We start from the raw sequence: 13,991 nt of genomic DNA on the forward strand, positions 1-13,991 counted from the left end.
AGAACCTATATTTTTGCTTCTATATAAAAAACATACAACTACTCTACTCGTGTTCTGTAATTTTAAGATTAAGTTTTTCTGTACAATAAAGCATTGGTTTATAGAATGATGATGTCTTACAGATGAAAACAGCAACAAGTCATGATGTTGAACGTGTTGAAGCGGTTGATCTTCGTCCTCCTGCAAAGTTGAGATAAGATAAAAACGTTCATCTCACGCTGCACAGCACAGAAGTGATGACGAGCTGCACTTTCAGCTGACATTTTTAATCCCTGGGTTTTGCCTGTCAGGTTGTGGTCATCCCAGGAGTCTGCAGACGACATTCAGGGCTGACAAAATGCTGCAAGGTGTGAACCTGTTTTATTCGTCACATAATAACCACTTTATTTTGCACGTTTCGGCCGTTTGATCTGGACAACAAGGCATGACTGGCCAGTAGCCGCAGGTGGCGGCTAACGTACGCTCTGCTAGCCCTGTGCTTAACTTCCAGCTTTAGCCAGTTCCCCTTAAGGTGTGTCCCTGTCTTACAAAAATTACCCATCATTATAATTATAATATATATATATTATTCAAAAAATAGCCGACATTTCGTGTGCACCAACGTTTCAACCTGCCGGCTGCCCTGGAGGCGCCAACACCGCTGCTAGCCAAAACTTCACCGCTTTCGCTGTTGCATGTGGAAAGTGGGAAATGTTAGTGTGGCTGTTGAGCTGCACAATCAGGCATCGTTTATTGCTCTTAAAAACTATATTTAAACTGAAAACTTTTCCTACAATTATTTTTGGTTCAAGAGCACTGTTAGAACGTTTTTGTATTTTATTAGATAAACATGATAATCGACCCTACCAAAACACGTACATCCTTTTCCTGTGCGCTGGGAGGCGGTCTTCCTTTTTCCTGTTGGCCATGAACAGACCACACCCTGAGCTCAGTGAAAGCGAAAGTATTTGAGTTGTTTACAACGATACTTCGCCCCGTTTTTCTTTCTTCCCGCGACTTTTCCCGTCAACGATCGGTTTAACGTCAAGCTGAGGTAAGTTGTCCTTCTTGTGGAGAAACTGAGGTCAGAGTTGTGTTTTCTTCACACTAAATGTACCATAAGAACAAAGAAAGTTGCTTCTGGTTTTGGAGGCGAACTGAACAGTTCAGACACGGAAGGACACGCGACAAAGACGACAAAGAACTGATAAAATTTATTAATTTGAGATGAAATATCTTTGTTTCTGCGGTGTAGAAGTGAGTTGAGTTTGCACTTTTTTCCTTTTCTTGTGGTTAAACCAGTGCTTCTCAAATAGTGGGGGCGTGTGTGACCCTGGGGAACATGCTTTTTTTGCCGTACTAGAATAAAGTGTAATTGCACATCCACTACAGTAGTTGGCAGTGGCGCTCTCATTGTCAGAGTGTGCGCAGGGAGTATTAGCTCTATGGTGTAGCGGTTTCTTTGCACCGAGCAGGCGATATGAAGTGCAGTAAGCGAACCCTTAAGAGACAACATGAAGAAATTTTTAACAGGGATGAGAAGAAAGGCGGAGAGAGACGAAGATAATGAGACAAAAGTAACTCGAGGAAATATGACGAAGCATATGTAGCGCTTGGCTTCACTGTGACAGCAGTGGGAGACGACAGACCGGTGTGTTTACTGTGTCTAAACATGCTGGCAGCGGACAGCATGAAGCCAAATAAATGAAGGCGTCACTTGAAGACATTACATCCCAATCATGCTGATGAGCCGCTGGAGATTTTTCAGCCAAAACGTGCCGAATATTGCCAACAATCATCCCGCTTTGTGAATGCTACTTCAGTAAATCAGCGAGAATTGTTAGCATCCTATTATTACATATTATTAAATATTATTACATATTATTATTACTATTATTTATAGTCGCGGCGGAGAGTGGGGGGGGGGGGCGCGAATTATTTTCTTCTTGCTGGGGGGGGGGCGCAACAGAAAATAATTGAGAAGCACTGGGTTAAACCGAGAGAATTTTGTATTGACTTCAGCTCGATGTTTCAGGTGCACAAAGGTGAGCGTCTTAATTTAAACATTGGTTTTCGTCATGCATTTTCACATTACTGTGAGGAGGCGTCACTGAGGTGTGCAGCGCCGCCTGGTGGTGGGAGCACAGAAAACAACCTGCAGTGGGTCGCATAACAGTTTGTTGTCTTAATAATTTGAAAGCACAGACTGTCAGTTGCAGAGTTTTGCTTTCTGTTCTTTATCAGAAAGCATCTTTTGTTTGAACATCTTCTGTTTTGTTAAAATCTCGTGACAGCCAGTCAGTACCAAGACCAGAAGCAGTCACACTCAGTCAGAGTGAAACACACTCAGTCAGTTTGCACCCACAGGCATACGTAAGTCAGACTGGATTACTTTGACACTGAAACTGAAAGCCCTGGTGATCTGCAGGCTGGGAGAGCATGACTGTTGGAGCGACTGTTGGTCTCGCTTGTCTTCCTGTGCAGTCGCCTGATGTTGCACCTCTGGGTGAAGCTGCACTTTGTCAGCTGATGCAGGACTGCACTAACTGCATGGCTGTTGTTCCTCGCTGCACTGTGTCTGCTGGCCAAGTCACACCAAAATAAAGAAGAAGTGTTATAATACTGCATGACCGCTTCTCCAAAGTTCTTTATGGTTTCCACAGGTTATGTTTCTCAGTATCACAAGTTCTACAGAGTTCACAAGAGTAAGTAGTTTCTGCATCTGATTTTAATTTTATTTAGCTTTCTCAGCCCTCAGGCCTGTTTTAGACAAGAGATCTGTGCACTGCAGTGCTTTTGGTTGGTGTTGTTCACATTATATTGGAAATGTATCATATATACTGTACTTCATCAAGGTGTTCCTGTTTAGGTGCATATTTGTTTTCTTAATTAATATGTCATAATAGACCAGTTTTGACACAACATAATGCATCTGTGCAGGACCGGAGAGGACCCAAACCCAGGAAGCCAGACAAAGAGGAAAAAAAGCAAGTATGTGTGTCACTTTCAGGTGAAAAAACACTGTTGGCTGAAATATAAAATTATAAATTTTGCTGTTTGTTGAAATAGGAGCAGCACTGCAGCAAGTCGCTTTCTGACTTAAGTCTTTCCAAACAAACGTGCACTTCCACGTCCAGTGGACACAGACGTACTGTGAATCTGCTTCCAGCTGACAAATGTGAGTCCAGCATTCACTCAGCTCATCGGCTCAAAACTTTATTATGTTTAAGAGTTTATTCATATCTTATCATTTTGTTGTTAAGTTATGAATGAGTGACTGACATGACTGAGAATTGCAAGATATTTTGAATCACATTTTGTCTAATTGTAGTTTATACCAAAGCTGTCAGGCTGCAGGGTTACTGATCTCTCTCAGACGCCTTGAATCCTCACAGTCATGACGCCCTGTCACTGATCCACATTGCAGACTCACTGAAGACCTGAAGATGAGTGAATGTGGATCTGACAGAGGATCAGCATCTTCCACAGTCAGCGTCATGTCTGCACGAAGCGACCACTCCAAAGACTATCCTCCAGACATAAGTCCTGCTGGTGACGGAAGACGGACACCTCAAAGCAAAGCCTCGTTTAGGTGGGCGGCTGTCTGCCTTGACTGGCTGGGTCGAGTGCGATGAAACAGCAAAACGTAAAACAACTTCAAATGGTCCAAAATGAGTAAACCTCCTATAGTTTTCATAACAAAAGTGATATTTATGTGAATCATTTCGCGCACTTCGTCTCCAAGTGTGACCGAACGTTAGCACAGAGAGAAGCCACCTGTTAAAGACTTTACAGCTAGCTGCAGTTTGTCTGAAGCACTCTGAGGCCTTGAATCCTCACAGTCATGACGCCCTGTCACTGATCCACATTGCAGACTCACTGAAGACCTGAAGATGAGTGAATGTGGAACTGACAGAGGATCAGCATCTTCCACAGTCAGCTTCATGTCTGCACGAAGCGACCACTCCAAAGACTATCCCCCAGACATAAGTCCTGCTGCTGCACAAACAAGGTGGGAAATTTTGTTTGGAATCGTAATGTGGGGAGGAAATCGTAGGCTGCTATAACACAGAAGTGAAGCTGAATTAGTCTTTTAGCAGACACTTGATGATAGTAGCAACTACATTCATCAGCACTAAGGCCTGAAATTGAGAAAATCTGCGGGTTAACACAGTCAATAGTCTGCCATACGTCTGGAAAGAGTTATCGAGCAGTGACCATCGGGGGATACAACATCATCTGTGCAACAGTTCGACATCCATAACTCATCAGCACAAACTAAAGGCAAAGCTGTGTCAGTGTGTGGCTGTGTTCAGTGCTGCCAGTCCTTCTGTTGGAGTCTGCAGTGTAACCGATCTCCCCAGGTTCAAGAAGATGAGTAAATGTCAGGGACTTATTAGAAACTCTTTGTATGTGAGGAAAAACAGTGAAAAATGATCTTTCATAAACAGTTAGAGTTACAGTTAAAGAACACTGTTCGGATCAGTTTGTCAGTTTGCTGAGATCTTCCCACTACAGATCCTGTCAGTTGTACTAATATAATACATAAGGTTGGCGCTTTACAGATTAGTTCAGGCTCAGGTGGTTGATTAGCACATATTTGCAGGTCAGGCAGTGTGGCCAGGCTCTCGTAGTGGGTCAGACCTGCACATCACTACTGGCTATAGTCTACAGGACATTTCAAAAGGGTGATCAGATTTCAGATTGTGGTCTGTGACATTAAACAGATCGTGTGCCCACCCCCACTTGTTTTGTTTCCCAAGCTGTAAGCACAGGTCAGTAAATGGCCACTCGTAGATTAATTTTGTTGTCCGACAGGTAGAAGGTTTACCTCAAAACAGATTTTTGGATAACATGTGCTCATATACAACCTTCTTTCAGTGACCAGACTACATCCCACATTCAGCAGAAACAGGACACCCTGACGGTAGGCACTTATACTTAATAATTAACCAGTCTGAAGAACTGATTGTTTTTCTTCATTATCATTATATTAAACAGTTGACAGTAGGAAGTTATGAGCAGATTTGTTGATAAGGAATCATTTCCCATTTGAAAGACAACAGCACAATGGTAGTATAAGTACAACATCTGTTAGAATATGACATTGTTCACTACAGACAGTAACAAATATCATCACTGCTCCAAAAATCACTGCATATATAATATAGAACTACACTGGAGAGAATAGGATACTGATTTAATGAAACATTTCATGGTCTTTGTCAGGTGTTTGAATCTAAGACCATCGCTTTTCTAAAGCAAGCTCTAAAACCCCACCGGAAGGTCCTTTCTGCAGAGCTGTGTGAGGAAGATGAGCAGGAAGACACACTGTTTGATCTACCAGTTGAGTCCAATGTTGAAGTAAATGAAGCAAGTGAAGCAGCTCTGAAGATTGCCCTCCATATTTTGAGGACCATGAAAAAGGATAAACACGCTCATATGCTCGAGCAAAGTAAGACTGCATGTTAACTTCCTCCTTTGTGTTTCTCAGGACAGAAAACTCCAGCAGTTCACTGCGGTGTTCATTTTGTTCACCAAAAAGTTTCTACATCTAAATTTGATTTCATTTCTGGCTGTCATTTTCATTTAGTTTTTTTGGACTGTCCCAGTCAGCTGCACTAATCTGAACTTTTTTAAAAAATTATTTAGCATTTAACAAATTGTTCTTGTTATTGATATTACACGTTTGTGCTAATAGGACATTATGGAGAACTTCCCATGTACCAAAAGAAACGCAAATCTTCTGTGAAGAGGAAAAATGAAGGCATATTGGAAGAGATAACTTCACAGCAGTGGCCTGTACCTCTTAAAAAGATTTACACAAAGCTCTATCTGACAGAAGGGGACAGTGGAGAGGTCAACAACCAGCATGAAGTGAGACAAATTGAGGCAGAGTTCAACAGACGCAAATCTGCTGAGATTCTGATTAAGTGTGAGGACATCTTTAAGCCCTTGCCGAACCAACAAGGCAGAACAATCAGAACGGTTCTCACCAAAGGGATAGCAGGCATCGGCAAAACGGTGCTGGCACAGAAGTTCATGCTGGACTGGTCAGAAGAGAAGGCCAATCAAGACATTCAGCTCTTGTTTTCACTTCCTTTTAGGGAGCTGAATTTGATTAAAAATGAAACAAAGAGTTTCATGGAGATCCTGTATGACTTCACTCCAGACCTAAAAGAATCTGGACTCACGGACCTGAAGATGTTCAAGGTCCTGTTTGTACTTGATGGTCTCGACGAGTGCAGGCTCCCTCTGAATTTCAAGAGAAATGAGAGATGTTGTGATGCTACGCAGTTAGCCTCAGTGGATGTGCTGCTGACAAACCTCATTGCAGGTAACTTGCTACCAAATGCTATTCTGTGGATAAGTACCCGACCTGCTGCAGCCAGCTGCATCCCTCCACAGTACATAGACCGCATCACTGAGATACGAGGCTTCAACAACCTACAGAAGGAGCAGTACTTCCACAAGAAAATTGATGATGAAAACTTAGCCAAAAGAGTAATCGCAAATTTAAAATCGACAAGAAGTCTCTACATCATGTGCCACGTCCCCGTGTTTTGCTGGATTTCCTCTATTGTCCTGGGAGAGATGTGTGCCAAAGCAGCAGGAGGAAAAATGCCAAAGACTTTGACTCAGATGTACATCCACTTTGTGGCACATCAGACCGCTCAGAGGCATGCCAGATACTATGAAGAGCAACAATTGGACTTCCAAGACAGTCATGCTGTGATTATGTCACTTGGGAAGTTGGCCTTTGAGCAGCTGGAGAAAGGCAACCTGATCTTCTATGAGGAGGATCTCAGAGACTGTGGTATTGATGTCAAAGAAGCATCTGTCTACTCAGGAGTGTGCACGCAAGTCTTTAGGGAAGAGTCCTGCATGCAGCACAAAGTCTTCTGCTTTGTACATCTCTCTGTCCAGGAGTTTCTCGCAGCCTTGTATGTCCATGTGAAGTACAGGGTCAGCGGTGTGAACCTGTTGATCAAAGGACCTGAACAGATGGCCCAAGCCAGGCCTCTGTCAGAACTGCACAAAGCTGCAGTGGACAGAGCATTACACAATGACAACGGCCACTTTGACCTCTTCCTGCGTTTCCTCCTTGGACTCTCTGTGAAGCACAGTCAGGATCTGCTCAGAGGCCTGAAGATTCAGGTAGAAGCCTCCAGCCTCCAAAGTAGTGAGGAAACCATCAAATACATCAAGGAGAAAATAAATCAGACTGACCATCCAGAGAGGTACATCAATCTCTTCCACTGCCTGAATGAGTTGAAGGACTGCTCTCTGATGGACGAGATCCAGAACCACTTGGACTCAGATGGACAGTTGGTGATGGACAGGTGCTCTCCAGCTCAGTGGGCAGCCCTGGTCTTTTTGTTGCTGACCTCTCCAGAAAGGCCAGAGGAGATCCACCTCAAGAAATACTCCAGGACAGAAGAGGGCCTTTCTCGGCTGATGCCGGCTATCAAAGCATCCAGCTCAGCCATGCAAGTGTTGCTCATCATTACTCATGCAGTTATCACATGATGTGTTTAACCTGCCCTCCATAGATTTTTAATGACAAATTGTCTTTGTGTTTAACAGGCTGAATGACTGTAATCTCACTGCAGGCTGCTCGCAGACACTCATCTCCATTCTCAGCTCAAGTTCTAATGAGCTGAATCATTTAAACTTAAGTGACAACAGCTTGCAAGATGCAGGAATCAAACAGCTCTGCGCTGGACTCCAAAGTCCTCACTGCAGACTGAAGACGCTGAGGTGAGTCGACGCTGGATTTTACCATAATGTGACTTAATGAAGCATCTGAAAAACGCAGTACCTGGGCCTTCAGTGGGGACATACCTGACATCAATACTATCCAGAAACGCAACATGACGAGGCGTGGCATTAGAGAGAGAGGAATTTCGCGTGTTGAGGATAATTTCCATTATTAATACAACAAGAAACACAGTTAAGACAACTCCAAACCTCTACACTACAACCACAACTGTGCCGTGTACATCATCCGGAGCAGTTCAGACCTGATAGTCGTACTTGGCTGTAACTTTTGATCTGACTGACCAATCAGAGGACGGAAGAATGCTGACGCTTCCCAGGCCAGCTAGCTGGCGCGGATTCTGAAATCTGATTGGTTAAAGAAATAGTCAGTAGCTAATATAGTCTAAATTGTGTGCGCCAGCATGAACGAGAATGAACTGTTGGAAATAAATTAATACAATTTCATGGAACAAATATTAGAATTTAGGTTGTAAATGTAGGTCGATGCTACTGATCGTGTTTAGGCCAGCAGAGAAGGTCTTGCTGGCCCTGATGGCCCGCCACTGGAAAAACTCTTTCTTTGGCAATCTTTGACACTAAGGTGATCAGGACTCAATGTGTCCACGTTATTTGTGTCTTCAGGCTGAATCGCTGTGGTCTCACGCAGCTGAGCTGTGAAGATCTGGCTTCAGTCCTGAGTTGTCCCACATCAACTCTTAAAGAGCTGGACTTGAGTGACAACGACATTGAAGACTCAGGAGTGCAGCTGCTCTCCACAGGACTGAAAGATGTGCGCTGTAAACTGGAAACTCTCAGGTACCACTTAAAGAAAACCTCTGATGCATGTTAAATATCTGAGGAGAATGAGCCACCAGTTAAGGGTGAATCCTGCAACTCTGTCGCAGGTTGTCGTTCTGTAACATCACAGAAGAAGGTTGTCGTTTCTTGGCCTCGGCAGTGAAGGCCAACCTGTCCCAACTGAGCGAGTTGGATCTGAGCTACAATCACCTTGGACAGGGAGCGAAGCTCATCGCTAAAGCACTGGAGGAAGGACAATGTGAATTCACTAAGCTTAGGTAAAGAAGTCTAATGTTTTTACTTTTTCACTGCTGAGGTGTCCACTGGGAGATTCAGGCTGACGACGTGTGTTTCTGTCTGCCCTACAGGGTCAACCACAATGCTGAACACTGGTTCAAACCAGGACTGAGACAACGTGAGTTCAGAATTTTTAGAAGTAAAAGTGCATTGGAAATTAAGCACAGATGATTGTGCTGATCTGTGGAAACTGAGAATGGACATTTTTACTGTGGTTACGGAGACATTTTTGTAGTTCAGAGACATATTTTCAAGCTGTCCGTTAGTCTTCAGTTCAGTTTATTTATATAGCACCAATTCACAACAAAAGTTATCTCATGACACTTTTCAGTCAGATCAGGTTGAGACCAAACTCTTTAATTAAACTGTAATACGGAGAGCCCAACATTCCCTCTTGAGCAAGCACCTGGCCACAGTGGAGAGGAAACACTGACTTTTAGAAGGCAGTCTGAGCAGACCCCGGATCAATGTGGGCGGCCAGAGAGAGAGACAGTCAGACAGACAGAGACAGACAGACAGACAGAGAGAGGTTTGGGGGTGGGGGGTGAGAGAAGGAGCTCATGAGCAGAGATGCGTTGCAGCAGCAATAACCCTCAGAAAACACAATAGCTGAAAAATCAATGCGCTAATTCTGACAAAATTTCAAACAAATGTTTAATAGGTTAAAATAATGAAGTGGTGATATTTTGTATCCATGAAATCAAAAGGAAACTTCACCTTGAAACTGCTGATTGTCGAGATCTTCTGTGCTGCTGGGTTGAAAATGCGTGTGAAGCCTCCAAGTTTTAGTCTGTAGCTTCTCTGCAGCAGCTTTGTAGTCCACCACAAGCTCGTTGGGTTGGATGATGCTGAGCTTCAGGTGGTTGTCGTTGCACATGTGATCAAGCTCTCTGTCAGTAACTGGTAACTTAGGATGACTTATCAGTGCTGTAGCTATGGTTACCTGCAGTCTAATTTACTTTGAGCTCGGGTTTAAATGCCTCTCATGTGGATATATTTCCTGACATACGCACACATGCTAGCCAATCAGGAGCAGGTATGATCTGTGGCAAAAACTCCCATTATACATGTCTAACACTCTGACTTCTTCCTGCCACCAGATGCATGCGAGCTTACAGTGGATCTTAACACTGCTCACAAACTCCTCATCATCTCTGATGACCACCAAAACATTAGTCATGGCAGTGAGGAGCAGCCATATCCCGATCACCCTGACAGGTTTGACTACTGGGCCCAAGTCATGTTCGAGCAGGGCCTAAAGGGCCGCTGTTACTGGGAGGTGGAGTGGGAAGGAAAATGGGCCGGGATCGGAGTGACCTACAAGACAATCGGTCGCAAAGGGCCAGAAAATGAATGTGTGATGGGATACAATGAACGGTCTTGGAGTCTGCATTGCTCCGGTCGAGGCTACCGTGCATATCACAACTTCGAGAGCGTCATTCCTCATGTGCCCCTGGATGATTCTCGTGGACTGGCTGTGTATCTGGACTGGGACGCTGGCATCCTGTCCTTCTACAGAGTTTCTTCTGGACGGTCGCTGACACACCTGCACACCTTTTTCACCAAATTCACTGAGCCTCTCCACCCAATTTTCAGGTTGTGGGGGAGGGGCTGCTCAGTGAGGCTGTGTCAGGTGAAATAATCTGCCAGAGAAGAGGCTTCACTTAGTCACAGCATGCTAGTGAAGAGTCAGCATGGTCTTATTAACGTTTAATACTCTGATCAGACATTTACTAACATAACCCATCGTGTTCTGAAGACAAAAGTAACTTACCATTAATAATACAATATAAATATATAAAACAGCAAACTTAACAAACCAACCAGTCCAGCACGACGTGATAGAAAATGTGTTGTAAAAGAGGTGTGTGTGTGTGGCCATCCAAAGTGCCGGACACTGGGCTCTGCCCCAGGCAGAATGTACATAGATATGTATTTACTGAGATGGGCCTGTTCCTCAGGGTTTGGGCCCCTGACCTCCAGTGAAGGGAAATCTTAATGCTTCAGCACACCAAGACATTTTGGACAATGCTATGCTTCCAACTTTGTGGCAACAGTTTGTTGAAGGCCCTTTTCTATTCCAGCATGACTGTGCCCCAGTGCACAAAGCAAAGCTCCATAAAGTTTGGTGTGGAAGAACTTGACTGGCCCACACAGAGCCCGGAGTCCCATTTGGTGTAATGTTCTGGTGTCTCAATACCTTTGTCTATATAGTGTATGTCACAGAGAGCACCAGAAGCTTGTAATGTAATGTTTCATTTTGTTTCTTCACCTGTTGACAGCATAGACCTGTTTAGTTAGTGAGTGACACCTGACAGCTATGGGTTTGTGTCTGCAGGATAACCTTTGACTTTTGTCGCTCTTCTTCATTGACTGATGTCTGGCTACTTATAATGTAGATTCTCTTAAGTTACACATTTATTATTTGTCTATTGTTCTTTTTTTAATTTTTATTTTGTGTACAGTACATTAACAGAATACATCATTTATTGGTTGCCTAAGAGATAGAAACTACCAGTTATAAAGCTCAGCTTCTCAACATAGCGAGTTCACTTCTTCTCTCTACAAAGTCTTCAGTCTTGGTTTCTTGTGCATTATGTTCAATAATCTATTACACTGCACCATCTTTATCTTCCTCCTCTTTGTGTTGGCGTCTTGGGGAGGCTGAGCGAATGGCGAATAAGCGCTAAATGAGTGGATTTCTGTTGGAGGGATGCTTTTCCTCTTCAGGGACAAATAAAGGAATTCTGATTCTGATTCTGATTAATCGTCTTGTTTGTGCAGGTGATGGGGGGCTGGGATCCCAAGCCCTGCCTACTTACCAGGCCAAAGCTGTCTATGGGTTCATGTATGGCTCGCAGTCTTTTATGTACACGTGCTCGTCAGCGTGATTGACAGTCGACAGAATGATGGTTGCCAATCTGAGCAGTCTGCACTCTTAAATATAAATGGGAATCAGACTTGAGCCCATAAGAATGCAGGGTGACACAGCCTAAGCCAGCCCCAACTGTAAGCTTTATCAAAGAGGAAGGTTTCAAAGTCAAAAAGTCAAAGTCAAAGTGTACTTTATTGTCAAAGATCTATGTAACAGTGGTTAGCACAGAAAATTGAAATTTCGTTTGACCAGTCTCCAATGTGCAGTAAAAACTAAAAACTAAAACTAAACATGTAGGTAAGACAGTGACAATAATTACACACACACGCACACACACCCATACACATACACCCAAAACAGGCACACACAGTGTGCAGTAAAACGACAACATCCTGATAAAACTATGTACAATAAAAATACACACACACACACACACACACACAGTCACAGCAGCAGAAGTACAGTCAATGGACATACCGGTATGTGCAGTAGGATGCAGTATGTAAGGTGCAAAGAGTAAAGTGCGAGTGACATGTCATGAAATGTTCATGGAGTGTTCATCAGTGTGTTGATGAGTCTGATGGCTTGTGGAAAGAAGCTGTTTCTCAGTCTGCTTGTGCGGCACCACATGTTGCGGTAGCGCCTCCCTGATGGTAGTAGGGAGAACAGTTTATGTGCTGGGTGAGTGGGGTCTTTGATGATGGTTATTGCTCTTCTGGAACAGTGTGAGGTGTAGAGGTCCTGAATGGCTGGTAGTGGTGATCTGATGATCTTTCTGCAGTCCTCACCACCCTCTGTAGTGCCTTCTTGTCTGCAGCCAGACAGAGAGGCTGCTGGTCAGGATGCTCTCGATGGTTTCCCTGTAGAAGATGGTGAGTGCAGATGTGGGGAGGTCAGCTCTTCTCATCCTCCACAGGAAATGGAGTCATGCCTGTGCTTTTTTGACCAGGGAGGTGGTGTTTGTGGTCCATGTGAGGTCTTCTGTGATGTGCACTCCAAGGAACTTTGTGCTTTTCACAGACTCCACAGCACTGCCATTGATGAAGAGTGGGATGTGTGATGGTTGTTTTTTCCTGAAGTCCACAGTTATTTCCTTTGTTTTGTTGACGTTGAGTGACAGGTTGTTCCTCTCACACCAGTTGATGAGTTGGTGTACCTCCTCCCTGTATGCTGAGTCGTCGTCGTCACTGATGAGGCCCACTGCTGTTGTGTCGTCAGCAAATTTGATGATGTGATTTGTTGCAGATCTGGCACAGCAATCATGGGTCATCAGTGTGAACAGCAGAGGGGAAAGCACACATCCTTGTGGCACCCCGGTGTTTATGATGGTGGTCGCTGAGGAGTTGTCTGCGGTCTGTTTGTGAGGAAGTGGGCCTTTACTAGTCTTTCAAAGCACTTCATCATGATGGGAGTGAGTGCTATGGGTCTGTAGTCGTTTAGTGATGATGCTGGTGACTTCTTTGGTTTCAAGTCTGCTCTTACACGTAGAGAGGGTGTCCGCCTCCCGGACCGAAACCGGAAGATGGTTCCACAGTAGAGGAGCTTGATAACTGAAGGCTCTGGTTCCCGACCACCACAAGTAGTCCTGCATGTAAAGCTCTGGTGGGATAATAGGGAACTATCAACTCTTTAAGATAGGATGGTGCCTGACCGTTCAGGGCTTTATATGTGAGGAGGACAATTTTAAAATCTATCCTGGATCTGGATTTTACAGCCAATGTAGAGAAGCCAGAACGGGACAAGACACCGACCCGACGTTCATTTTAGTGACCTCCGACTGGCACAGCCGAGTGTCATTACTGCTGACATGAATTACATTCTGATTGTATTTACGCTTATCCTTAGCCAGCAGTTTTAGATAAGATTCAACGTCACCCGCTCTGGCTCTCGTGGTCGCTGGTGACGCTAACTTCACCTTTCTGACTGTAGAGCTGCCAGTTACAAGAGTTTCTCAGGTTTCTCAGGTGTGTCGCTGAGTGGGAGTGGGGAGAACCTGTTGGAAACATGAACAGGTAGGGGGTGATTAATGATCTTAATGATCTTAGCAGTGGTAGTTATTTCTATTTTTTTTTATTTAGTTGAGTGCTGTGTTGATATTCCATTAGCTTCTTCACTTTAGTTCTAGCTGACTCTGCTCCTGCTGACTTCAGTACAGATTTGCCCTCTTGGTTGAACAAGTACAACATCTTAGTGACTAACATCTTAGTCCTGCCTGCAGCAGTTTGTGACTGAAGGGAGGAACATTTCATAATCCTCATGTGTTTCACAGGCCTCATGCTGA

At 44.1% G+C, this 13,991-nt stretch overlaps 1 protein-coding gene across 5 annotated transcripts; it reads left to right on the forward strand.

The window, feature by feature from the left end:
- The first annotated feature begins 174 nt into the window (after positions 1-174).
- LOC124064779 (NACHT, LRR and PYD domains-containing protein 5-like) lies at positions 175-11,592 on the forward strand. 5 transcript variants are annotated; one of them, XM_046399546.1, is made up of 14 exons: positions 175-347; positions 2,643-2,684; positions 2,920-2,970; positions 3,049-3,157; positions 3,407-3,571; positions 3,854-3,991; positions 4,861-4,906; positions 5,209-5,434; positions 5,681-7,469; positions 7,567-7,740; positions 8,383-8,556; positions 8,646-8,816; positions 8,907-8,953; positions 9,936-11,592. In XM_046399546.1, the coding sequence occupies exons 5-14, from the start codon at positions 3,426-3,428 to the stop codon at positions 10,475-10,477; spliced, it is 3,453 nt and encodes a 1,150-aa protein (XP_046255502.1). In that variant the 5' UTR covers positions 175-347; positions 2,643-2,684; positions 2,920-2,970; positions 3,049-3,157; positions 3,407-3,425; the 3' UTR covers positions 10,478-11,592. The 5 variants fall into 5 exon arrangements, with proteins under 5 accessions (XP_046255502.1, XP_046255501.1, XP_046255500.1 ...); XM_046399544.1 differs by lacking the exon at positions 175-347 and adding an exon at positions 904-1,033; XM_046399547.1 differs by lacking the exon at positions 175-347 and adding an exon at positions 904-1,033 and having other exon boundaries at positions 3,407-3,531; positions 3,979-3,991.
- Positions 11,593-13,991: the final 2,399 nt, after the last annotated feature.

Source organism: Scatophagus argus, chromosome 9, assembly GCF_020382885.2.
Source record: "Scatophagus argus isolate fScaArg1 chromosome 9, fScaArg1.pri, whole genome shotgun sequence".
NCBI lineage: Eukaryota > Metazoa > Chordata > Actinopteri > Scatophagidae > Scatophagus > Scatophagus argus.

What these genes read in the sequence shown, in the direction of transcription:
- LOC124064779 (XM_046399546.1), top strand. Translation starts at nt 3,426, where the DNA reads ATGAGTGAATGTGGATCTGACAGAGGATCAGCATCTTCCACAGTCAGC. An exon ending in CCTGCTGCTGCACAAACAAG is followed by an intron (nt 3,992 to 4,860) that starts GTGGGAAATTTT and finishes ACCTTCTTTCAG; the next exon opens with TGACCAGACTACATCCCACA. An exon ending in CAAACCAGGACTGAGACAAC is followed by an intron (nt 8,954 to 9,935) that starts GTGAGTTCAGAA and finishes TCCTGCCACCAG; the next exon opens with ATGCATGCGAGCTTACAGTG.